The following is a 27,304-nucleotide window of genomic DNA, read 5'->3' as shown; positions in this document are numbered from 1 at the left end:
ATCCCTTGTGGTCTCTGTATTGGGGTACGACCACTTTTTCAGCATGTCAGATCCCACGGGTGCCCCCAAACCCTGGTACCATGCCTGTACCGCCTGTAAGGAACTTTTTCCGCGGGGGCAATCTGAGCCGCATTGCCTTGCATGTCAGGCCCCGGTGCAGGGCCCGCTTCCCGCTGCGCCCCCCGGTGCCTCTGAACCCCCTGACTGGGCTAGGTCTCTGTCTCAGGCGGTGGAAAGCCTTACACACGTAGTGGGCCGTCTCGTGGATAGACCGCCTCTCCCGCAGGCTGCCACAATCCCTGTCGCACCCGCTGGGACTACCGTTTCTGCCGCCCCCACTGATTCCCTGCCTCCCAGCGAATCTTCCAGGGCCCGGCATATTCAGAAACGTTCAAGGGTTGAGCGCACATCTTCTCCAGATGCTTCGCTCTCTCCGCCATGCGTGCGAGCTCAGTCAAGTCTATCCTCTCAAAGGGATACGCTTTCTGAGGGAGAACTGGCGGATTCGGACGTGGACATGGACTCAGAGCTTCCGTCCAAATTGGCGTCCGCGGTGGGGCATCTTATCACTAGCATCCGTGATACCTTTCACATACACGATGACCCCCCCAACTCTGAACAGGCCGGCGTGTCCTTTCTTCGCCCCAGACAGGCCTCCAAGGTCTTTCCCATCCACGCAGATTTTTCTTCTGTGGTGTCCAAGGCTTGGACCCGGCCTAACGTCCGCTTTGTTACACCCAAAAAGCTGGACATTTGTTATCCCTTTCCAGCGGATTCTGTGACCACGTGGACGTCCCCGCCTAAGGTTGATCCTCCCGTGGCTCGCCTGTCCAAAAGCACTACTATTCCTGTACAAGACGGATCTTCCCTCCAGTCTGCTGAGGACCGTCGTACGGAATCCCTCTCCAAGGCCATATTTACTGCCTCTGGTTCGGCCCTTAGACCGGTCTTTGCCTCCGCCTGGGCTGGTAAAGCGGTCTCTGAATGGGGTTTGCAACTGGAACGGGAGTTAGGGTCGGACGTCCCTCTACAGGACCTCCGTTCCTTAGCCCAACTAATTGTCCAGGCCGGAAAATTTGTCTGTGAGGCCTCTCTTGATGCGGGTGCCCTCATTGCCCGTTCCTCTGCCCTGGCAGTTTCTGTCAGGAGGGAACTCTGGCTGAAGGTTTGGGCGGCGGACGCCGCTTCCAAACGCTCTTTGGCTGGCCTACCGTTCTCGGGTTCCCGCTTGTTCGGAACCCGTCTGGACGAACTTATATCTGAGGCCACGGGTGGGAAGAGTACTCACCTCCCCCAGTCCAGGCCGAGGGGCGCCCCCCGCGGTCGCGCTGGTTCGTCCCGTTTTCGGTCCTTTCGCAAGCCCACCGGGTCTAGACCCGCGGCCGGTTCTTCTTCCTCTGGCCCAGCCCAGGATAGACGCAAGAAGCCGTTTTTTCGGACGCAATCTACCTGGCGCAAGCCCCAGCCCACACGGGCTCCCTCAGGCCAGCAGCCCTCTGCCTGAAGGTGCGCCCCCACCCACCCGGGTGGGGGGCCGCCTTCTACTGTTCAGGAACGTATGGCGGGCCCACATCTCAGACGCATGGGCGCTCGAGATTGTATCTTGCGGATACAAGATCGAATTTGCGTCCATTCCGCCAGACCGTTTTTTCCGGGATCCCGTACGAGCGGCCGCCTTCTTCACGGCCATTCGCTCTCTAATGGACAAGGGTGTCGTCGCCCCCGTGCCTCCGACGGAAAGGTTCAGGGGGTTCTACTCGAACCTCTTTGTGGTTCCCAAGAAGGAAGGCTCAGTGCGACCGATCTTGGACCTAAAGCGCCTGAACCGTTTTCTCCGACTGCAGAGATTCCGGATGGAGTCTCTCAGGTCCGCAGTGGCCTCCCTGGAAAGAGGGGATTTCATGGCCTCAATCGACGTTCAGGATGCATACCTCCACGTTCCGGTTGCTCCATGTCATCACCGCTTCCTGCGCTTCGCGGTGGGGAACGATCACTTCCAATTCGTCGCCCTTCCCTTTGGTCTGGCGACGGCTCCTCGAGTATTCACCAAGGTCCTGGCCCCTGTCTTGGCCCTTCTGCGTTCAAGAAGTGTTTTTCTTCTCCCTTACTTGGACGACATCTTGGTCAAGGCACCCTCCTTCTCTCAGGCATCCGGCAGTGTGGGACTCACTCTGGAGACCCTGACGCGGTTCGGTTGGATCATCAACCACCCCAAGTCTTCTCTTACCCCCTCCAGACGGCTGATCTTCCTGGGGATGCTCCTGGATACGGAGTTGGCGGAGGTCCGCCTCCCGTCGGACAAGCGTCTGGCCCTTTGCGGGTCTGTTCGCGGTCTCCTCCGTCATCACCGCCCTTCCCTCAGATCCAGCATGCGGTTGTTGGGGAAGATGGTTGCCTGTTTCGAAGCGGTGCCGTTCGCACAATTCCGATCCCGCACCTTTCAGAGGGCAATTCTGTCGGCCTGGGACAAATCACCGAGGAGTCTGGACAGGACCTTTCTTCTGCCTCCCCTGGCTCGGGCTTCCCTCAGCTGGTGGTTGCATATCCCTCTACGGGGGAGGTCCTTCCTCCCACTGAACTGGCTGGTGATTACCACCGATGCCAGCTTACGGGGGGGGGGGGGGGATTTTCCCTCCCCGGTCCGTCCAGGGCGTTTGGTCTCTATCGGAGTCCAGACTTCCAATCAATATTCTGGAACTGAGGGCGATTCTTCTGTCCCTCAGACACTGGACCCATCTACTGAGGGGCCACCCTGTTCGGATCCAATCGGACAATGCCACGGCTGTGGCATACATAAACCATCAGGGAGGCACTCGCAGCGCTGCAGCGATGCAAGAGGTGACCCTCATTCTCCTCTGGGCGGAGGCGCATGTGCCGGCCTTATCCGCAATTTACATCCCGGGGGTGGACAACTGGGCGGCGGATTTCCTGAGCCGGTCCACCATCGACCCGGGAGAATGGTCCCTGCACCCAGAGGTGTTCGAAGCCCTTTGTCTTCGCTGGGGTCGCCCCGACGTGGACCTCATGGCTTCCAAATTCAACCACAAGGTCCCCCGATACCTGGCCAGGGCACGGGACCCGAAGGCGTACGGCGCCGACGCGCTCGTCCTTCCGTGGCGCGAATTCTCCCTTCTGTACGTCTTTCCTCCTTTCCCCCTCCTGCCACGGGTTCTTCGGAGGATCGCGGCAGAGGGCGTTCCCGCGATTCTGATCGCCCCGGATTGGCCCCGCCGGTCTTGGTACGCCGACCTAATGTTGCTGTTGGCAGACGCACCGTGGCCACTGCCCTCCAGGGAAGACCTTCTCTCTCAGGGACCGATCTTCCACGAGCATTTAGGCTCGCTACGTTTGACGGCGTGGCTATTGAGACCGCCGTCTTAACGCGACGGGGTTTCTCCGCGGACGTAGTCCGCACCATGATCCGTGCTCGTAAGCCCGTGTCCTCTAGGATCTACTATCGGGTTTGGAGGTCCTATCTGGGGTTCTGTGAGTCCCGGAGCATCCCACCTCTCCGGTTTTCTCTTCCCACGATCCTGTCCTTCCTCCAGTCGGGTCTGGACCTGGGGCTGAGCCTCAGTTCTCTGAAGGGACAGATTTCGGCGCTGTCTATTCTTCTCCAGCGTCCCCTGGCCCCTCTGGGGCCAATTAAGACCTTCTTACAAGGGGTGGCTCACTCTGTTCCGCCGTACCGCCCTCCAGTTCCATCCTGGGACCTGAATGTGGTGCTCTCGGCGCTCCAATCAGCCCCCTTCGAGCCTTTACGGGAGGTCTCCCTTCGCCTTCTGTCCTGCAAGGTCATTTTTCTTGTGGCCATCACATCTCTCCGACGGGTGTCGGAGTTAGCGGCTCTTTCTTGCTCCGAACCTTTCCTGATCTTCCACCAGGATAAGGTTGTGCTTCGGCCTGTCCCGTCCTTCCTGCCAAAGGTGGTCTCCGCCTTTCACATCAATGAGGACATCGTCCTTCCGTCGCTCTGTCCCTCTCCTTCCCACCCCAGAGAACGGGAACTGCACCGTCTGGATGTGGTCAGGGCGTTGAAGATTTATCTGGAGGTCACCGGATCCTTTCGGCGCACGGACTCCCTGTTTGTGGTTCCGGAGGGTTCGCGCAAGGGTTTGGCGGTCTCCAAGGTGGCTATTGCCCGTTTCATTAAACTGGCGGTGTCTGAGGCTTATCGAGCCAAGGGTAGAGCTCCGCCTTTCAGCGTCACTGCTCATTCCACCAGAGCAGTCGGAGCTTCCTGGGCGCAGAGGCATCGGGCCTCGGCTGAACAGTTGTGCAAAGCAGCCACTTGGTCCTCTCTGCACACTTTCACAAGGTTCTATAGAGTGCATACGCATGCATCAGCGGATGCTGCTTTGGGCCGCCTGGTTTTGCAGGCAGCGGTTTCCTGATGCTCCGGTGGTGGTCCGCCTTGGGTTTGTGGTCCCTCCCTTCTTGGACTGCTCTTGAACGTCCCAAGGTCTGTGTCCCCCAAGGAAAATGGGCGAGAAAAGGAGATTTTTGTATAACTTACCAGTTAAATCTCTTTCTCGCTCTTCCTTGGGGGACACAGCACCCACCCTTCTGTGTTTTGTTACAGGGTTATGGTCTGGCGCCCCGTTGGGTTGCTGGCTGGTTGTTTCCGTTATTGGTTGTTATCCTTTCACTACTTGGACACGCAACTGGTAGCCTCTATCTCCAGGCTGAGGGTATAGCTGATGGAGGAGGGGCTTAACAGTTTTACTTAGTGTCACGCCTCCTAGGGAGCTGAGCTATACCCAAGGTCTGTGTCCCCCAAGGAAGAGCGAGAAAGAGATTTAACTGGTAAGTTATACAAAAATCTCCTTTTTTGGGACCAGTTCAGGTCTGAAGTCACTTTGCGAGGCTTACATATTAGAAACCACCCAAAAATGACCCGATTCTATAAACTACATCCTCAAGGTATTCAAAACTGATTTTGCAAACTTTGTTAACCCTTTAGGTGTTCCACAAGAATTAATGGAAAATAGTGATACAATTTCACACTTTTGGCAGATTTTCCATTTTAATAATTTCTTTCCAGTTACAAAGGAAGGGTTAACAGCCAAACCAAACTCAATATTTATGGCCCTGATTCTGTAGTTTACAGAAACACCCCATATGTGGTCGTAAACAGCTGTACGGGCACACGGCAGGGTGCAGAAGGAAAGGAATGCCATGCGGTTTTTGGAAGGCAGATTTTGCTGGACTTTTTTTTTTGTTTTAATTATACACCATGTCCCATTTGAAGCCCCCCTGATGCACTCCTAGAGTAGAATCTCCAAAAAAGTAGCCCCATTTTAGAAACTACGGGATAGGGTGGCAGTATTGTTGGTACTAGTTTAGGGTACATATGATTTTTGGTTGCTCTATATTACACTTTTTGTGAGGCAAGATAACAAGAAATGGCTGTTTTGGCACCGTTTTTATTTTTAGTTATTTACAACATTCATCTGACAGGTTAGATCATGTGATATTTTTATAGACCAGGTTGTCACGGATGCGGCGATACCTAATATGTATACTTATACTATGTATATGTATACAAAAAATGGTTTATTTAGCACAGTTTTTATTTTTTACAGTGTTCATCTGAGGGGTTAGGTCATGTGATATTTTTATAGAGCCGGGCAATACGGACGCGGCGATACCAAATGACGTTTTTGTTTAATTTTTAACATTGGGACTTGAACTTTGGGGGGGTATATTCCTTTTACAATGCATTCTAATACTTCTGTATTGGAATGCATTGGCTGTATGAGTAATACAGTGAGTATTACTCATGCAGCTTCCGGGGCCTGTGAGATCCAGGGGGCTGGATCTCACAGGCTCTTCACCTGAAGGCAGTGCCATGCCTTCCTTAGACATAGGGTCCCCCCCACAGCCGCATGGGGACCTGATGTCGCCGCCGCAAACCGCAGGTCTGAATTGTCACGGGACACCCCCCGGCGTTGTGACAGGAGGCCCGCTGAATGATTTTAGCCGGCATCCTGTCACAATTAACCCCCGCCGCAATGTAAATTTAAACTTAGTATGTACCCGTACGCCCTGAGTCCTTAAGGGGTTAAAGAGTGTGTCATTCACAATAGGGATCGACCGTTTATCTGTTTTACCAACATTATCGGCCGATATTCAGGATTTTGAACGTTATCGTCATCTTTTTTGCCGATATATTGATAACGTATGGGGAACAAGGATCTCGCTGCTGACAGCGCTCTCTGTGCTCCCTCAGCAGCACAGGGGAGAAGGAAGCAGTGTCTCTCTCCCCCTGTGCTGCTGCTGCCGCTGCCACCAATGAGAGGAGAGAGGACAAGAGGAGGGGGCGGGGCTGTGGCCACTGCGCCACCAATGAAGATAACGCATTCATTCAAATTCAACAGGAGGCGGATGCTGGCTGCAGAATCACATAGCCGGCTCCCGACCTCTATGACAGCAGCTGCGATCTGCGGTAGTTAACCCCTCAGGTGCCGCACCTGAGGTGTTAACTGCCACGGATGGCAGCTACCGCTTATAGAGGTCGGGAGCCGGCTATAGCAGCCAGCTCCCGCCTCCTGTATATGAATTAATGAGTTATTTTCATTGGTGGCGCAGTGCGCCCCCCCCCCCCCCCCCCCCCACCCAAGCCCTCCAGTATTAATCCCCTCCTCCTCACTGGCTCCGATCTGTTACCATGGCAGCCAGGACGCTATTGAAGGCCTGGCTGCCATAGCTCCCTTGCTGCTGTGTGCACAGAGCAGCAGGGAGAGTGTGAAGTCCTATTCACTCTGATAGAGCTCTATCAGGGTGAATAGGACAAGGGATGAAAAAAAAATCCCAGGTTCTGGCCCCTAAGGGGGGAAATAGTTATTAAATAAAAAGTGTAAAAAAAAAAAGGTGAGGTCCTATTCACCCTGATAGAGATCTATCAGGGTGAATAGGACAAGGGTTTTAGTCCCTAAGGGGGCTAATAGTTAGTAAAAAAAAAAAAAACCCCACAAAATATTAATTATAAATTAAAAATAAAGATTTCCCAAAAAAAAACACGTTAACAATAAACATTCATTTTCAGCAAATTTGTGTAGGAATTTTATTTTTTTTTTTTAATGGAAATTTGCTCAATATTGGTATAAATTATCGGCCTGAAACTTCACAGATTATCGGTATCGGCCCTAAAAAATCAATATCGGTTGATCCCTAATTCACAACTGAAGAATGATCTAGTGCAAATGGACAGTTCTTTTAAAAATACAAGCTTGTGAGGACATAGATGAAAAGCTGGATGATATTTAGAAGAGAATGTTTGTGTGACCCCTAATAGATAGTCCATGGGCAGGGCTTTATCTTGGAGTGTCGGCCAGTGCTGGACGCTTCTGATAAAAGCACAGAGATAATGTTCAGCTTTGTAGTTTCTGCTTCTTAGTATTTTCTCTGGGCCCTAACTGTTAAATTGGCAGTCTTTTGCCTTTTTCAACAAACTGACTAAGGCCGGGTTCACACCAACATTCGTAATTTCTGTTCTGCTCAGTTTCGAAAATAACTAAATTGCTGGATTTGGTACGTAACTGACATGAACGGACTTAAAAATACCCCAGTGACTATATTGGGGTCCGCATGCTTTCTGTTCGGGACACTACTACTTTACATATTACTTTTTTGTCCCGCCCTTTTGAAGGAATCTCCGACGCAGACCTCGAGCAGGGCCTCCAGTGCAGGCGTGCTCAAGTCCTAAGCTCAATATTAGCTGCTGACTGGTCCATAGCTGTATCAAGCCAAGTAGTGTGGTCTAAATGGACAAACTCTTGCAGGGGGTTGGCATACTTTCTTGCTTAGTGGTGCTATGTGGAAGTGCTGAGGGGCTTTTTGTATGGCATGCTGCCCTTGACCTCATGTGGTAGGCACTCTGCGTGCCAGTATACCATGCTTCGTTGTGATCTGTATATCAGGTAGGTACTGTCCCCTAGAAGCAATGATTCAAAGGGAGAGTAGCGAGCATACTTTATTTTTATTTTTTAAGGCCTCGTGTACACGACCATTGTGTGCATCCGTGTCCGTTGTGCCGTTTTCCGTGATTTTCTGCAATGGGTCCGTTGAAAACTCAGAAAATGCACTGGTTTTTTTTTTTACGGACAACGGTTCACGGACCCATTCAAGTCAATGGGTCCGTGAAAAAACACGGATGCACACAAGATTGACATCCGCGTCCATGATCCTTGGCCGTAGGCTACTTTCATACAGACGGATCCGAAGATCCTTCTGCATAAAAGCTTTTTTCAGAGCTGAGTTTTCACTTCGTGAAAACTCAGATCCGACAGTATAGTCTAACACAGAGGCGTTCCCATAGTGATGGGGACGCTTCAAGTTAGAATATACTACGAACTGTGGACATAACTGCCCCCTGCTGCCTGGCAGCATCCGATCTCTTACAGGGGGCTGTGATCCGCACAATTAACCCCTCAGGTGCCGCACCTGAGGGGTTAATTGTGCGGATCATAGCCCCCTGTAAGAGATCGGGTGCTGCCAGGCAGCAGACCCCCCTCCCTCCCCTGTATTTAACTCATTGGTGGCCAGTGCGGCCCCCCTCCCTCCCCTGTATTTAACTCATTGGTGGCCAGTGCGGCCCCCCTCCCTCCCCTGTATTTAACTCATTGGTGGCCAGTGCGCCCCCCCCCCCCCTCCCTCCCCTTAATTGTGCGGATCACAGCCCCCTGTAAGAGATCGGATGCTGCCAGGCAGCAGGGGGCAGTCATGTACACAGTTCGTAGTATATTCTAACTTGAAGCGTCCCCATCACTATGGGAACACCTCTGTGTTAGAATATACTGTCGGATCTGAGTTTTAACGATCTAACTCAAATCCGATGGTATATTCTAACATAGAGGCGTTCCCATGGTGATAGGGACGCTTCAAGTTAAAATATACCATCGGATTGGAGAAAACTCCGATCCTATGGTATATTAATAGGGACTCCTGACTTTACATTGAAAGTCAATGGGGGACGGATCCGTTTGCAATTGCACCATATTGTCAACGTCAAACGGATCCGTCCCTATTGACTTGCATTGTAAGTCAGGATGGATCCGTTTGGCTCCGCACGGCCAGGCGGACACCAAAACGACTTTTTCCTTCATGTATGTGGATCCTTTAAAAATAAAGGAAGACCCACAGAAGAGAAAACGGACACAGATCACGGAACTACGGAACCCGTTTTTGCGGACCGCAAAAAAAAACGGTGCATGAGGCCTTATTTGTATTGAATAGCAACCTTTCGTGTGAGTCGAGCAATCAAAAAAAAATAAAAAACTTAGTGTACTTTCACACTAGCGTTTTTCTTTTCCAGCACGGAGTTCAGTCATAGGGGCTCAATACCGGAAAAGAACTGATCCGTTTCATCCCCATGCTCTCTGAACTGAGAGAAATCCCTTCATGATGTCTTCAGTTCAGTCACTGAACAGCGTTTTGGACGGAGAAAATACGGCAGCATGTTGCTGTATTCTCCGTCCAAAATTCCAGATCGGTTGCCTGATCCGGCAATAGTTTACATTGAAATGTATTAGTGCCCGATCTGGAATTAAAAATACTGCAATGCCAGGTCCGCAGACCGGTAAAAATGTGAAATAATAGAAACAGATCCGTTTGTCCGTACGACATCCGGAGGGACGGATCCATTCTTGCAATGAATTTGTCAGACGGATCCAGATCCATCTACAAATGCTGTCCGTTAACATGCAGATTGCCGGATTCGGCAGGCAGTTCTGGCGACAGAACTGCTTGCCGGATCACTCTGCCGCAAGTGTGAAAGTAGCCTTAATACTACTGAGTGCAATGTGGTCTTTGGGTGAATGCAGATTAGGCATCACAGATCCACAGCAATTTGCAGTATATGTGTGGTTGCGAATTTGAAAAGCACATCCATTTATAGTTGGAAAAATCCACATGGAAAAACTAGCATGCTGCGGATTTTCTAATCAGATTTTTTTTCTACCTCGTGTGGTTCAAAAAAAAGAATGTATCTAGGTGCTGTGGATTTTTCCACTGTAGGAAATATATTGAGCCAAATGTGTGAATGTGACCTTAAATGGTCACTTTCAACAAATGTGTAGATCAATAGTGCAGGTGACTAGAAGGAACTTTGTAATATATACATCTTATTAGAGATAAATGTCTTTTTCCGTTCACATAGCTGTATGAAGGCTTATTTTTTGCGGGACAAGTTGTACTTTCTGATGCCACCATTTTAAGATGGCATACAATGCAAGAAAAACTATTAAGAAAAAAAAAATACAATTTCTCCACTGTTCTGTGGGTTTTGTTCCCACGGCGTTCCGTTTGTGGCAAAACTGACCTCTGCACTTCATTCTCTGGGTCAGTACGATTACAATGATACCACATATGTGTAGGTTTTTATGTCTTAATAGTGTAAAAATAAATTTAAACAGAATTATTATTTTTTAATTATCTCCATATTCTGACCCCCATAACTTTTTCCAGTTATAGCTACTGAGCTGTGTGGGGGCTCGTTTTTTGCAGGGCAATCTGTAGTTTTTATTGATACCATTTTGAATTGTGTGTGACTTTTTGATCACATTTTATTAAAAAAATTCAGGTAATTGCAGCCTCAATGCCCTAGGTCTCTTCAGAGAGACCCAGCGCATTGGAATCAATTACCGACATCCTCATTGACCACACCCTTTAAATGCTGTGATCTCGCTTGATCACGGTATCTAAAGGTTTTAATGACCACAATCGTGATTGGCCAGGGGTCTCATCTGTTTGAAACAGCGGAGACCCACCGGCCTGCTGCACGACTGGGCTTTATGTTTGCACTTGGCTCCAGCGCAGTCATGTACAGCGCTGGTAGCGAAGGGGTTAAATGTATGTGTGCCCAAGTGGCCATCAGAATTCTGAACAGAGCTTTATTGCCCCCCGACACACAAAGCAATATTTCCCATATTGTATTTTTTCCCCATTAACATGAAGCTGTAATAGTATGGTTCCGAGGTTTATTATATGGTAACACCTTAGTGCTTGTCTGTATTTATTGTATATGTAGAGTGATGTCCTCTTCATCAGTGTCAGGATTTTAGTGCCACTTTATAGAGGTTTGTTTCCCCGCTATAAATGACTTCTCTTATTATTCTCTAACCCTCCAGCTAAGAAGAAGAACAAGAAGGGGAAAACTTTGACCCTCACTGACTTCTTGGCAGATGATGGGAACAGTGGAGGAGGAGGAGGAGGAGGAGGAGGTGGCGGCGGCGGTGGTGGTGGTGGTGGTCTTGGTCTTGGTGGTGGCGGAGGCGGGAGCAGCAGCAGCTATGCCCCGAAGCCAGTCAGTTGGGCTGATGAGACTGATGATCTTGAAGGCGATGGTAAGTGTTTCTGCATGATCTGAGCAAAGAAACAGACTATATCTACCGTGTAAAACGCATAAAAAACATGTTCATCCACTAGATATATACACTCAGGTTAACAGGAGCTGACCAAAAGCACTAACCCCCTCTGCTCTAGGCCCCAAAATTAGTGACCTTGACCCCTCCACTCCATTAAACCACCATGGTAGGTTTGATAAGAAAAAGGTATTTTTTTGCGTTGTCTAAAACTGGGGTACGTCTATTATTAATATTATTTATTTATTATTTTCATATACTGTATGCCCGATTAAGGATCAGAATTGAAAGTGACCACCAAGTGCATGTCCTGGTCTGCATTACACATGTCCCATTGATTTCTGTGGGCACTGTGTAATGCTTACATTCACCTTGTTGTTGTGCTGTAGAGGAATTGAACACTTAAGGAGGTATTCCAGTTATTAAAATGTAGGGGTGCACCGAAATGAAAATTCTGGTCCGAAACCGAAAATTCAGGATGCCCTTGACCGAAAACCGAAACTGCCTTTTTGCCCAAATACTTTTAAAATACTTTTTTTTTTTAATGATATTTATAACAGTGCCATCCACAGACCCCCCCCACCTCATAACAGTGCCATCCACAGACCCCCACCCACCCGATAACAGTGCCATCCACATACCCCCACCCACCCCATAACAGTGCCATCCACAGACACCCCCCCCCCCCCCCCCCCTATTGCCGCTCCAGTACAGACTAGTTATAAAATGTGTACAATTAATAAGGATTCTATTCATGAGGCCCCCTCTGCAGTAGGACATTCAATATAGCCACATCCTACTCACAGGGCTGTTATCTTAATGCTGGCCGGCCGGGCAGACGAGCGGCAGCGTCACGACTGACGTCACATGCCTGCGCCGCCTCCTTCATTCAGAAAGTAGGCCGGGCACATGACGTCAGTCAGTGACGCTGCCGCTCGTCTGCCTGGCCGCCCTGCAGTAAGATAACAGCCCTGTGAGTAGGATGTGGCTATATTGAATGTTCTACTGCAGAGGGGGCCTCATGAATAGAATCCTTATTAATTGTACACATTTTATAACTACTGGAGCTGGGGGCCGGAGCACAGTGAACGCACCGGCCCCCAGCTCCTCCTCCCAGTCCCTCCCCGCTATTTTCTGCCGATATGTACCAATATCGGCCGAAATGGATTAGGCCCATTTTCGGCCAATATTTTCGGCCGCCGGAATTTCGGTGCACCCCTATTAAAATGTATCACCTATCCACAGAATAATGGAATAAACGGAGAGAACGGTTGGGCATGCTTGGAGCCTCTCTGTCCGAGCTCTGTACTCCTGACAGCTCCCTTCATTTGGGGGGGGGGGGGGGGGGCTCCATGGAGTACAGCAGGCATCCTCAAACTGTGGCCCTCCAGCTGTTGCAAAGCTACCATTGCCAGCATGCCCTAACAGCCTACAGGTATTGGCCTACAGCAGGGCATTGTGGGAGTTGTAGTCTTACAACAGCTGGAGGGCCACAGTTTGAGGATGCCTGGAGTTTAGGGTCCCCCTTCTAGTGATGGGTGAGCATTACATTCGTAGGACTCCCACTGATAATGGGCTAATAGTTAACCCCTATCCTGCCGATTAGGGAATACCGTTACATAACTGGAATATCTCTTTAATGCCATGTTTCCCCACAGTTCCCAGCTGATCGCTGGGAGGTCCCATCAGGGGGAGACTCTGTGATCGTCTTATCAATGGACCTTGAAGGTGTCCATGGATGTGAACCCCCCCCCCCCCACCCTTTAAAGAGAATCTTTTCATTTTACTCAAATGTTTTGTGTATAATAGGTTTTTATTTCAATAGTAGTCAACTCTATTTTCAGGCATTTTCAGTTTAGTCATGGGCATGTTATGCAGCCTAGCATCTTCTCTACTGCGCTGGTGTTCAGGGCAGTAGTGGTAGAATGACAATATCTTTGATGTGTTACCATGGCCGCCAGGGGGACTAACAAATTCCCCATGCCTGCCATATGTGAAGGCCTGTTTGGCCATGGCAGAGGCATTGCCAATATACAGATTAGAAATACTTCGTAGTATAGAGCAATCAAATGGTTGCAGCCCACAGTCTCCCTAATAGGACAAAAAAAAAAAAAAACTCAAAAGCATAATAGAGACCCCTCCCAGACCCACATGGTCTGCAATCCTAAGGACCGTTACAAATGAAGAATGCATTATTTATAAAGTTGTGAGCTGATCACTGAGGATTCAGCTTCTCTAACCCCCTGCGGTCTGCCGTTGTCACTAGTACATTTTATCCACAGAAGCCAAGCAGGAGATGTTACCTTACAGGGTGGCCACTGTACAGAAACCCAACTTGAAACTGTAAACGGTTGGTATAATTTTTTAGGGGGCATCTGTCACCAACTTTATGCTGGCCTCCCTGAGGACTCCCTCTTTGAGGACAGGATCATGTTATGCCGATTCCAGAATGTAGTTCTCCCATTTATAAGATACTGGGGTGGCGTCATGCTGACAGGGGAAGTCCTCGTATTCATGAGCGGTGGATTTCGCTCCCCGCACCCTCCTCCTGATAATGAGCTTTATTTATAGAGCACCAACATATACCACAGCGCTGTACAAATTAGACATCACTGAGTTACAAACTACAGTAATGCACAGTTCAAACGATGGGAGTGAGGGCCCTGCTCGCAAGAGCTTACAATCTGCACATAACAGAAATGGAGCTGGATTTGGCATGCCAGAGTAAATGTGGTGTCAGGCTCCCTGTAACCTGTTTATGGCCATGCTCCATACATGTATTGCTTATGGGCCTGGGCGTTGTAAGTGAACGGCATGATTTTAAAGGGAGTCTGTTACCTACTTTACACCTTTTAAACCTGTCATCATTGCCCTTTAGGTGCTATAAACAGTTAACAGATGGGACCTTTCTTTTTGTTTTCTGTGTACTTGAAGTTGCAAAAACGAAGTTTGATATATTCTAACTATGTGCAAGTGCCCATGGGCATTCCCTATTGCTGTAAGTGCCCATGCCCTCCAGAGACTGCTGTTGAGCTGTCCTCCCATATCTCCCATAAGCCCATTGTGCTTACATCGCTTGCTCTGCTCCCTGAAATCCCACTCCAGCTCACTTCACTGCTAGACACAAGCATACGCTGAACACTGCCCACTGTGCGCAGCTGCATCAATGAACTGACTGCGCACGCCTGGGTCCAGCAGTGAAGTGAGCTGGCGCAGGATTTCATGGAGCAGTCAGTGACGTAAGGACAATGGGCTGTCTTACAGCGAGACATGGGAGGAGAGATCAATGGCAGTCTCCTGAGAGCATGAGCACTTGCAGGTCATTAGAATATATAGTCAAACTTTTTTCAAAATCGGATACACAAAAAACAAATTGTCTACAGGGCAATGATGACGGTTTAAGGGGTTGTCCAGGTTCACAGCTTCTTCTCCCACTCAGCCACTGTGACATGAGCATTGGAACATTTCATGCTCTGATGCTCTTCCTGTCTGTTTTGACTAGCAGTGTTACCGGTAACGCCACTGGCAATGATGGGCAGGCTTTAGTGCTGCCATAGCCATTTTACGGGCTAGGGCAGCGCTAAGGTCCGCCCATTAGTGCCGGTGACATCACCGGCACACTGCTAGGCAGAAGCCTCCACCTAGCTTACCCATGGAGAGCCCGGTACGTCACCAGATCTCCAGAAAATTCCCTTGCCCTTGGAGCTAAGTGGGGGAAGAAGGGGATATGTCCGGGTTCTGTTCTGAACCCGCACAACCCCCTTGATATGTGTAAAGTAGGTGACAGACTGCCTTTAAAGGGGTATTCCCATCTGTCACTTTTATGGCATATCTACATGATATTCTGTAAAATTCCAATAGATGTGGGTTCCATCTCCAAGACTCCCATGTACCTTGAAAATGCATCCATGTTTGCTTGCTGCAGTGTATGGAGAGGTTAGCCATGCATGTGCGGCTCTCTCCATTCACTTCTAGTTCCAAGGACAGGCGAGCAACTGCCCTTAGCTGTCTCACAACTCCAGTACCGGGGGGGAATTATTATTTTTTACTTTGCATACCCCGAAGAAAGCTAAAATAAGAAAAATATTTCTTAAAAAAATAATGAAAAACCCTATATGTCATAAAAAAATAAAAATAAAATTATTTTGGTATCCGCAGTGTGCTAATTAAGGCCCTTTCAGGCCTGATTATTAAAGGGGTTCTGTACTTTCATGTAACTGATGATCTATCCTCTGGATAGATCATCAGCTTCTGATCGACCGGGGTCAGACACCCAGGACCCCCGCCGATCAGCTGTTTGAGAAGGCCACGGCCCACTGACGTCACGACTAGTATCAACTAGTGTGGGCTCGGCTAAGCTCCATTCAAGTGAACAGAGCTTAGCCCCGCCCACGCTAGTTGATACTAGTCGTGACGTCAGTGGCCCGGCGGTAAACAGTGAGAAGGCCGCGCCGCTGCCTTCTCAAACAGCTGTTCGGCGGGGGTCCTGTGTGTCGGACCCCCGCCGATCAGAAGCTCATGATCTATCCAGAGAATAGATCATCAGTTAAATGAAAGTGCAGAACCCCTTTAAGGGGATACATTTTGCTGATTTTTATTTATTTTTTTCTCACCAATTTTGGCAAATTTTAATTTATTTTCAGTCTCAACCACATGGCATAGCAATGATGACGATGCATACAGAGGACACGCAATTGATCGCTCCATCCTGCCTACGGCTCCTCGAGCTGCACGTGAACCTGATGTGGACCGAAGCAGACTCCCCAAAAGTCCTCCTTTTACTGCTTTCCTTGGAAATCTTCCGTATGATGTTAGTGAGGAATCCATCCAAAAGTTTTTCAGGGGACTTAATGTAAGTGCTGCCTCTTACAAAACGTAGCTTTGCCTAATGATATAAAGTGGGGATGTTTCTGAAAGGTCACATGTGGAGTAAATTGTCCGTAATCTGGAATTTGTTCATCTTTTGAAAAAACGTAATTAAAAGGGGAATGATGTTACTCTGTAGAGTAATGCATCCCTGTAAAGTGGACATGTTGGTTCTCAATGGGAAAAATGACACTATGCACATTTAGATTTAGTATACCAATAAATATATAAAAATGGATTTTTCTACATCTCTTATGCAGACATTGTTTTGATGGCGTCATGTAATCCTGCAGTTTTATACTTCTTCCATTTGTCCCCTAGTTTCTGCTAACATACATTTGGTAAGTTAGCCAGAAGTTGGACATATAGAAGGTAATACCACTGCATGACAACAGGGGTGTGGAAAAAAAAAAAAAAAAAAAACTTGTCGAAGGACTAAAGCGGTGGCTCGATCTACTTGTCCCTCATGACAATCTACTTGTCCTGATACAAAAAATAATTTAAAATCAAAACCATATTTCAATGCACCGCCACGCTTCCTTATGCAGGGAGGTGGCTGGCTTACATTCCAGTCTTTGTGGTGTGAAATGACTCTCATCCTCGTTCACACCAGATGATTCTGTCCAGAATGCACTACATCGCGGCCGACCCACTATGTTGTGGGGCAAGAGGGGGCGTGACGATCCATTGAAGTGAATGGCACCGTAGCCACAGCCACAGGCGATCGGATGCACGGGAATCGCAAGGCACAATTATGCCTGAGGTCCGGTCAAAATGCTGCTTGCTTGGTTGTTTGTTTGGACTGGACCGCAGGCATAATGTGCCTTGCGATCCTGTGCAGCAGTTGGGCATGGTTATGGTGCCAATCACTTCAACAGACCACTACGCCCCCACCTGCTCCACAATATAGTTAGCCTAGTCAGCCAGCCGCAATGCGATGCAGTGAATTCTGGACAGAATCAGGCCGGAACGCCTTGCCTGGTGTGAACAAGGCCTTAATGTGATCACAGCTCCCTGTCAGAGGTCGGATGCCGGGAATGTTTCTACAATGTTTGCATTGGTGGGCAGTGCACCCTTCCCCTCGCCCATCATTGGTGGCAGCGGCAGTTCCAATTGGAGTCCCAGCAGTGTAATGCTGGGGCTCTGATCGGTTACCGTGGCAGCTAGGATGCTACTGAAGTCCTGTCTGCCATGGTCAGTTACTCAGCAGAATTATACTTACATTCGCTGTGGCCGCCCGGCGCTCCTTCTTCTTGTAACTCACAGGTCTGTGCGGCACATTGCTTATGCGCCGCACAGACCTGTGAGTTACAAGAAGGAGCGCCGGGCGGCCACAGCGAATGTAAGTATATTGTTGCTCAGTAACTGACCATGGTAGACAGGACTTCAGTAGCGTCCTGGCTGCCATGGTAACCGATCGGAACCCCAGCATTACACTGCTGGGACTCTGATCGGAACTGCCGCTGCCACCAATGATGAGGGGGGAGGGCACACTGCCCACCAATGATTTTAATACTGGGAAGGGGGGGGGGGGCGCTGCCCACCAAGGATTTTAATACTAGGGGGGTGGGGCACACTGCCCACCAATGCAAACATTGTAGAAACATTCCTGGCACCCGACCTCTGACAGGGAGTTGCCGTCCATGCCATTAACCCCTCAGGTGCCGCGGATGGCAGCGCCCTGTCAGAGGTGCGTCCCCATCACCATGTGAACACCTCAGGTTTAGAATATACCATCGGAACAGAGTTTTCTCCAATCCGATGGTATATTTTAACTACAAGCTTACCCATCACCATGGGAACGCCTCTCCACGCCCAGCTAGTGGCCGATCCACTGCTCCGGTAAACAAAGCCATCTCGGCCCTGCTGCTTGCCCGCAGCAGGGCTAAGCTACTGAACAAACTACGTGCCCGGCGCCCGGAATTGCATGTCCCAGGCGTCGGGCGATACGGTTTTCACACCCCTGCGACAATTTTTTATTTTTTTCTGTTTCCATGGAGAGATACAGGGGGAGATTTATAATCTGTGCTATGTGCTCCGGACATGATATCCCCTGCACTGTTGGAAGATGCACCACATTTATGGCGAGGAGCAGGCCTTGTCATGAATTCGATGCATCCTTCACCAGTCTTTGCGCCTAAACAGAAATATGACAGTTCTTCTGGCTTCATTTTTGCCAGAAAACTTGCGTATATGAAGATAAATTTGTCATGGCTGCTGGCCACTTTTCAGGGGGATGATAAAGGAGCTGTAGAAACAAAACAGTTGGTAATAATTAGAGATAATTAGAGGTGTTGACCAGCCTTGGAGCAGACAACCCCTGCGTTCTCCTCACCTGTCCCCCTGGAACATTAAAGGGGTTATCCAAGACTTGTAAGCCCAGGCCCCTCACACAGATTGTACTTCCCTGGCACCCACGTTGCTTCTGATGTCGGCGCGGCCACTGCTGCATCTTCCGGCCTCGCGGATGAAAACATCTGGCGGGGGAGGTTGGGGAACCAGCCTCCCTAGCATCAATTGCGATGCTAGGAAGGCTCGTTCCCATTGCAGCCTGGTATTGGATAACCAGTGCCCAAAATTTGTGCATTGCTTACTGGTGTGATACAGTCCTTAACCCCTTAAGGACACAGCCTTTTTACACCTTAGGACCAGGCCATTTTTTGCAAATCTGACCAGAGTCACTTTAAGGTCTGAATTGACCTGCGGTTTGCCGCGATCGCCGACATGGGGGGGTCACGGGACCCCCCGCGCATTTAGCCGCACGGCAGTGATCGGAAATGCACAGGGCGTACATGTACGCCCTGTGTCCTTAAGTACCAGGGCGTACCTGTAAGAGGTTAAAGGGTTATTCTGGTTGTTTGAACTTTTCCTCTATCCACAGTAATAGGGAATGACAACTAGATCGGTGGGGGTCCTACCGATGGGGCATCGTACCCCCTGCAGCCCCCCTGAAATGAATGGAAAGGTTGGTCGCACATGCGTGTGGCATTTTCATTAATTTGTATGGGAGTTCCAGGAATAGGTGAGCGCTGTCATCCGCTATCTCCGGGATTCCAGTAGAAGTGAATGGAGCGGCCACACACTTGCCCAACTGGCTGCCCTGTTTATTGCAGGGGTATGGGGCCCCCATTCTAATGACTGGTGTGGGCCCCACGGTAGGACCCCCACCGATCTGATAGTTATCCCCTATCCTGTGAATACAGAATAACTTCAAACAACTGGAATACCCTTTTAGGGTGAACCTGTGAAGTAATTTATGCTGCCCAGTTTGAGAGCAAGGTATGGAAGAGGGAGAGAAGATGAGTTTTGTGATATGTAAATCTATATGGCTTGAGCAGAATGTGCATATTGGTTTGGGGAGGGCTGTCAATCATTCCGTGTGGGCCGGGTAATCAAGACTCTACTCTCATTTAGGAATCCTATCAGGATTTATTCAAATTTTTTTACCCCTAAATCCTGTTCCAAAATCATATAAACTCATACATAATAGAACTCAGCTTCTCCCTCTATCATCCCTTTGCAGGATATCTCATGGTGATGGGCCCCTTAAAGGGATTCTGTCATCAGAAATGAGGCCTATAACCTTAGTAATACACTGAATCCTAAAGTGACTTTATCAAATGCGCCTGTGGCTCTATAATCATAAAAAAACAGGTTTATATCACCTGTCACTCACTTCAAAATGTGTCCAAGGGGAGGTCTCATGATGCAGGGTGCCCGGCTGTAGTCATCTTGTTTAGGTGCCCAGCGCCGCCTTCTGAAGTGAAATCGCCGCCCTCCCTTTAATTAGATCCGCCTACCTCGGTTCATTGCTGCCTCTCTAACGTCCGCTCGCTTCAGCCAGATCCCTATACCTAGTGCGCACGCGCAGGATCTGGCTAAAACGAGCGGACGTTAGAGAGGCGGCGATGAACTGAGGTAGGCAGATCTAATGAAAGGGAGGGCGGCAATTTCATTTCGGAAGGCGGCGCTGGGCACCTAAACCGAGATGGCTGCAGCCGAGCACCATGAGACCTCCCCTTGGACACATTTTGGAGTGAGTGATATAAACTAGGGGTGCAGCGAAATTCCGGCGGCCAAAAATGGGCCTAATCCATTTCGGACGATATTGGTACATATCGGCAGAAAATATGGTTAGTTATATACGTTCGGGCGGCCGGCCGGCGGCGCCCCTCATGCTGTGCCTCCTAAACGCTTGCCGCTCTAAAGAATCTCCGGCTCAGTGCTGCGCAGCCTGCTGTGTCTGCTCTGTGCTACTGCTGCTGTTAGTGTAGCGTGGCCGAGCTCTGTTCGTTCCGCGGTACAGGAGCTTTTGTTTCCTGTACCCGGCCGGACTGACAGGAAGTGCTCACTTAGTGTGCACTTCCAGTCCGGCCGGGTACAAGAAACAAATGCTCCTGTACCGCGGACCGAACAGAGCTCGGCCACGCTACACAGGCTACACTAGAGGTGACAGGGGAGGGGGGGGGTGTGTAAAATGAGTGACAAGGGGGGGTGTAAAATGCGTGACAAGGGTGGGGGCGGGTATAAAATGAGAGTGACAAGGGAGGGGGGGGTAGGGGAATGAGAGTGACAAGGGAGGGGGGGGTAGAATTGAGAGTGACAAGGGCGGGGGGGTAGATAGAGATGAGAGTGACAAGAGCGGGGGGGTAATAGATGCGAGTGACAAGGGGGGGGAGTAGGAATGAGAGTGTACAAGGAGGGGGGGGGAAGTAATGAATGAGAGTGACAAGGGAGGGGGGGGGGAGTAGAATGAGAGTGACAAGGGAGGGAGGGGGGGGGAGTAGAATGAGAGTGACAAGGGAGGGGAGGGGGGGAGTAGAATGAGAGTGACAGGGAGGAGGGGGGGGAGTAGAATGAGAGTGACAAGGGAGGGGAGTAGAATGAGAGTGACAAGGGAGGGAGGGGGGGGGAGTAGAATGAGAGTGACAAGGGAGGGAGGGGGGGGAGTAGAATGAGAGTGACAAGGGAGGGAGGGGGGGGAGTAGAATGAGAGTGACAAGGGAGGGAGGGGGGGGAGTAGAATGAGAGTGACAAGGGAGGGGAGTAGAATGAGAGTGACAAGGGAGGGAGGGGGGGGGAGTAGAATGAGAGTGACAAGGGAGGGAGGGGGGGGAGTAGAATGAGAGTGACAAGGGAGGGAGGGGAGTAGAATGAGAGTGACAAGGGAGGGGGGGGAGTAGAATGAGAGTGACGAGGGGGGGGGGAGTAGAATGAGAGTGACATTTTTTTTTTAAAATAACCACTTTGGGTGGCATTGTGTGTATAATATCTATGTATCTGTTTAACTTTATATTTTAATTCACTTTCCTTTTTTTAGTATTTGGGCAAAAAGGCAGTTTCGGTTTTCGGTCAAGGGCATCCTGAATTTTCGGTTTCGGACCAGAATTTTCATTTCGGTGCACCCCTAATATAAACCTGTTTTTTTATTATTATAGAGCCACAGGCGCATTTGATAAAGTCACTTTAGGGTTCAGTGTATTACTAGGGACATCGCCATATGTTTAGGTTATAGGCCTAATTTCTGATGACCGAATCCTTTTAAAAGGGACGACCTGTCGCCTGTACTATACTGCACTCGCCAAGGGCAGCATAGTGTAGTGACAGAGCTGCTGATTTTAGTAGTCTATCACTGCTGAGCTGTCAGTCAGTACTTTTATAGTACTGACACGTCGAAACCCACAGCTCGTGCTGCTGGTGTGAGGGAGTAGAGTCCAGTGAGGCTTGCTTCCCCCTTAACACATAGGAAAGAACCCCGGAGGGAGCAGCAAGCCTCGGCTCCTCAGCACTGCGGGTTTTGGCATGTCTGTACTAGAAAAGTACTGCCTGCCGTCAGTGACGGACCACTGAAATCAGCAGGTCTGTCACTACACTGTGAGGGCAGCGTAGTACAGGTGACAGGTCCCCTTATAAGGCAGTATGTCAGCTCCTCCCTGCCTATAAAAATACCACCCCCCCAAGTACAGAAATTAAATAGTTGGGCGGGCCTACGTTTTTCAGTGGCTGGGGCTTCAGTTTGATGTGATTTTACAAAGTTGAAGTGGCCAGTCCTGAGCAGAGCAAGTGCTCAGACACTATCTACACCATGCCATGCTCCTCCCCAGCTTATGATTACCACCGTATTCACTGTCCTACGCCACACAGCCCGGCACTAAAATCACACTCTGGCAGTACAGTCTGTGATGCCAAAGGTAATGTATTGCGCATGTACAGTGTGGGTGTTCTAAGAGCAAAATGGAGCTGATGAAATCCCTTTAAGGCCATCCACACCCTTTAGACCAAACATTTGTCCCAGCCAACAGCTATCTCTCCTGACCCTTAGGCCTCCTGCACACGAACATGTGCTTCCCGTTGCCGTATTGCGGATCCGCAATACACTGTCTGTGTTCCGTGGCCATTCCGCAGCACTGATGCGGACCCGTTCACTTCAATGTTCCCTCTCTTGTGCGCAATGAGAGGTCGGGAGCCGGCTATGTGATTCTGCAGCCAGCTCCCGCCTCCTGTAAATGAATTAATGAGAGGGTTATCTTCATTGGTGGCGCAGTGGCCATAGCCCCGCCCCTCCTCTTGTCATCTCTCTCATCGGTGGCAGCAGCACAGGGGGAGGGAGACACTGCTTCCTTCTCCCCTGTGCTGCTGAGGGAACACGGAGAGCGCTGTCAGCAGCGCAATCCGTGGTCCTGATTCGTTATCGGAATATCGGCAAAATAGATGCTGATGCCGATAACGTTCAAAATCCTGAATATCGTCCGATAATGGTAAAACCCATAATTTGTCGATCCCTAGTCTGCAAATCTGGAGAGGTACGGAACCCTACGGGAGCACTACAGAGTGCTTCCGTAGGGTTTCGTCCCGTACTTCCGTTCCGCAAAAAGATAGAACATGTCCTATCTTTTTGCGGAACGGCAGCTGTCCCACGGACGGTGTTCGTGCATTGCGGGCCGCAGCACGACTACGGGGCGCACGTGTTCGTGTGCAGGAGGCCTTATACACACGTAGGCTCGGCTGAACATGTACATGTCCTGAAAAGGTGTTTGGGAGAGTTGGAGGCCCCATACACTTTAGCTGGATGTTCGGGCCTGTCTAAGCTGGTTTGGCTGACATCTGATAAGTATGGTCAGCCTTCTCTAGGACATTTACTAAATACTCTATTATAAAAGGTGTGTGTGTTTAACATTTTCTTTTCCCCCATTTCATGCCTTAGGTAGAGCTTCCCATGTGAATAATTTCTATAGCGGGAGATTTTGTAGCTTTGCCTTCAGTTCTGTGTATTTTAGATTTGTATGAATGAAAGCAATGATGTACACTACATGATAGGCCTTCATCTAAAGATCATGGTAGTGCTTAAAGGATTTAAGCCATGTTTTTCATTTGGTACCTGAATGAGTTATGTGTTTTTCTTCCTCACATGCAGATTAGCGCTGTCCGTCTACCCCGGGAGCCAAGCAATCCAGAAAGATTAAAAGGTTTTGGCTACGCAGAATTTGATGACCTGGATTCTCTTCTGCAGGCTTTGAGTCTTAATGAAGAAGTAAGGAATTGGTGCAGTTTTTAGAATTCTCTACAAGGAAGATAATGTGTGCCAATTTGAAACTTGCTAGCGGTGCTCTAAATGAATCGTGGAATCTTAGAAAATGTGTAGGAGCGATAACTTCCTTTTTCTCCAGATCTAATTCATAGATACAGTAACTTTAAAGGTGTCTCCATTCATTGAAAGTTCATAAAAAATAAAAACTATAATGGGTTTAAAAATAAGGCTAGTTTCACACAGGAACAGCCTGCGAGAGTTTATCATATCTGGCATAGCCGGATACTGCCTAGGTCTGCCGGAGCCCAAGGATTATAATGGAAACCGCTGGGGATCTGGCCTGTTTCTGGCCAAAGAAAAAAACGGTGCAATGCCGTAAACAGGCTGGATCCCTGCCTGGTCCTGTTTTATTCTATGGGGCCTGGCTATGCCAGATACAATGAACTCCAGCAGGTTGTTCCTGCAGGCTGAGTTTAACGTTAGTGTGAAACTAGCCTACCAAACATTACCTCTCCAATTCCTGCTGCTCTCAGGCTTGACACACAGGAAATGGCTTGGATTGCCTGCTCAGTATTTGGAATATGTGAGTTGGCCCTTTAATATTGGGACCACCAACCTGAATATACCCAGTCAGAGTTTTGTGTTATTATGTGGACACCATTTAGGTGAATTGGCATCCATACATGGAGGTCTTCCATCGGCATTCTGACTCTTGGGAGTAGAGGTAATGGTTGAGTGGGATTATAGGGACAGTGGGACTGGCATGTCCTGACTGGACAAACCCTTTAATAGCTGTATTTAGCATAGTAGCTTTCACTTTGTGGAAATTACTGGTAGTCTGAACTCATGAACTAAGGAAATCTCCTTCCACGTGTCGGATCATTTTTGGCAGGATTTCCCTTTACAGTCACTAACTAGTCGAAGGGGCCCGACTGTGCGTTAGCTGTATAAAGATAGAACTGCTGAGTGGGTGTATTCCCCCCACGTGACTACATGCAGAGGATAGTGCTGAATCGGATGGTTCACGTCGGTGTATGTGCTGACATCCGCAGCAACAACCATGCTCTTGTGGATTCAGACCTGTTTGTGAAATGCCCAGCTGAATAAAACTACTGTTCTGTAATATCTGGAGCCTCGAGTGACCGCCTGTGGCTGCCAAAGAAATGTTATATTTGAATTGGATCACCGAATATTATACTAGGTGGCCTTATATTGGGGTCTTCCTGACTTTTCCACTTATTGACGAGAAGTTACCAGGCTCATTAATTAACCAGGGGAGGGAAGACTGAGTGCAGCCAGTTTCCCTCTGCAGTAGTAATAAGAATAGTAGTGAAGTTTGGGGAATGTTAGTAAGACCTTGTTGTTGGGCATCTCTTACCTGTCACCACCAAATGCAGTGCAATCTGCAGGCAGCATGTTATAGAGCAGGAGGAACTGAGCAGATATAGTTTTATGGGAAAAGCTTTAGTAAAGTTTGTAATTTATACATTTATATCTCCTGTACAGCAATCAGTGACAGCTATCCCTGTATACACACACAGAGAATGCTGCCAGTCACTGATGACGTCCCCGTGTACAACAAAAGTCAGAAATGGCAGAGAGATAAATGCATAAATCATGAGTTTTACTGAATCCTCTTCCACAAAACAATATATCTGCTCAGCTCCTCCTGCTCTATAACATACTGCCTGCAGGTTGCACTACATTTTGTGTTCACAGGTCCTCTTTAAGAGTTTTGTTTTTTGAGATCGACCATATGATTCCCTCTCAGTAAATAATTTTTTGTTGGATTTCAGACTCCCAGATGGTAAAGCGTCCTCCCTACATTTCTAATGGCCTTGTCCCTTACAGCCCTGCAGCTGACATCTGACCTTGTGAATAATGTCTTAACTGCCCACTGCCCAGTCATGGAAACTTAAAGGAAACCTGTCACCTGGATTTTGTGTATAGAGCTGAGGACATGGGTTGCTAGATGGCCGCTAGCACATCCGCAATACCCAGTCCCCATAGCTGTCTGTGCTTTTATTGTGTAAAAAAACAAAACAATTTGATAGATATGCAAATTAACCCTAGATGAGTCCAGCGTGAAGGAGCCCAGCACCGCCCCGCACCCTTAGAATCTCCTCATTGCATGCGCAATTTAGGCATAGTGTTCCTTCCCTGTGCTGGCATCAGCCTCAGGGGACAAACTGCGCATGCGCTAGCTCGCGTATCACGAGATTACGGCGCTCTGGCTTTTGGATGTCAGGGAGCAAGGAGGAGAGTCGGGATGCGGGGCGGTGCTGGGCTCCTTCACGCTGCACTCATCTCAGGGTTAATTTGCATATGTATCAAATTGTATTTTTTTTTTTTTTTTAGACCATAAAAGCACACAGAGCTATCGGGACTGCATATTGCAGATGTGCTAGCGGCCATCTAGCAACCCATGTCCTCAGCTCTATACACAAAATCCCGGTGACAGGTTTCCTTTAATCCATGAAGCTCCTGACTGGTCTGATGGTGATGTCGCCGCCTGCCTAAAGAGTTTGCAGCTCAGTAGTGAGTGTTTCAACTAAAAGACTCAACTCCAGCACTCGCGTCAGAGGTCACGTTCTGTGAGCTTGTGTGGCTTTTCGGGAGCCCCGTCCCTCTGAGTGACACCTGTAGCGGTCTCCTTTTAGGACGCTAGAAGCAGGGCACTTGACATGTAGGGATCTCCTGAGCACTTGTGATCACAGTGCCAGGATTATGAACACTTTTGATTTCTGTAGGTATGTCTGCACCATTCCCCGGGTCACCTACACCCTAACTGCTGACAGACTCCCTTTAAGGGTATGTCTACATGGGATGGATACACAGCAGATTTGTGTGTGGAAAATCCACACTGTTTTCTATTACTATCTCATTATATGCAATTTTAAGAACTCAAATGCTGTGAAAAGAAGCCTGCAGCCTAAATTGACCTGCAGTAGCAATTCTAAATCCATATTATGTCCGTTTATGCTGGAGACGTTCACCACGGGTTTCACCCTTAGCAATACAAGGCATATCCATGCTGGTTACCAGGGTTAGCCTTTGGTAGATTTATTATTATTTTTTTTTATTTTTTTTTGCTTAAGCCTCATGCACACAACTGTGTGTATTTTGTGGTCTACATTTTTTAATAGTCCAATAGTAGAAATGCCTATTCTTGTGCGCAAACAGACAAGAATACGACTTAATAATTTGCGGGACAGTGAAAAAGCGTTATAAAATTTTTTGTGTGTGAACAACATCTTGCTGTGTTTTTTTTTTTTTTTTTTTTAAATGTCTGACTTTGCACACTGACCAATCTCTTATTGCAGTCTCTTGGAAACAGAAGGATACGAGTGGACGTGGCTGATCAATCACAGGATAAAGGCAAGTGCTTCCACTTTTTTAGAATTAGGTATTTGAATTGTGATAGAACAATTGACAGGTTTTTAAAGCAGGTTTACCATGAAAATGAATACAACATAGTTGTAGTTAAAATCTCGGAAAACCTCTTTTTAAGGCAAAAATTAGTCATGTCGTTAAGGCTACATGCACA

At 48.7% G+C, this 27,304-nt stretch overlaps 1 protein-coding gene across 4 annotated transcripts in view; it reads left to right on the top strand.

Moving 5' to 3' along the window:
* Positions 1-27,304, top strand: part of EIF4B (eukaryotic translation initiation factor 4B) — a 55,140-nt gene that overhangs the window by 7,418 nt on the left and 20,418 nt on the right. For all 4 annotated transcript variants that reach the window (XM_044285489.1, XM_044285487.1, XM_044285488.1 and 1 more), the window contains exons 2-5: positions 11,130-11,345; positions 16,007-16,215; positions 23,644-23,760; positions 27,081-27,135. In XM_044285489.1, coding sequence (XP_044141424.1) covers positions 11,130-11,345; positions 16,007-16,215; positions 23,644-23,760; positions 27,081-27,135 — 597 coding nt within the window. The remainder of the gene's footprint in view (positions 1-11,129; positions 11,346-16,006; positions 16,216-23,643; positions 23,761-27,080; positions 27,136-27,304) is intronic.

Source organism: Bufo gargarizans, chromosome 3 (genome assembly GCF_014858855.1).
Source record: "Bufo gargarizans isolate SCDJY-AF-19 chromosome 3, ASM1485885v1, whole genome shotgun sequence".
NCBI lineage: Eukaryota > Metazoa > Chordata > Amphibia > Anura > Bufonidae > Bufo > Bufo gargarizans.
Note: the sequence above shows the minus strand (reverse complement) of the source record. Positions and strands in the feature narration are given on the sequence as shown.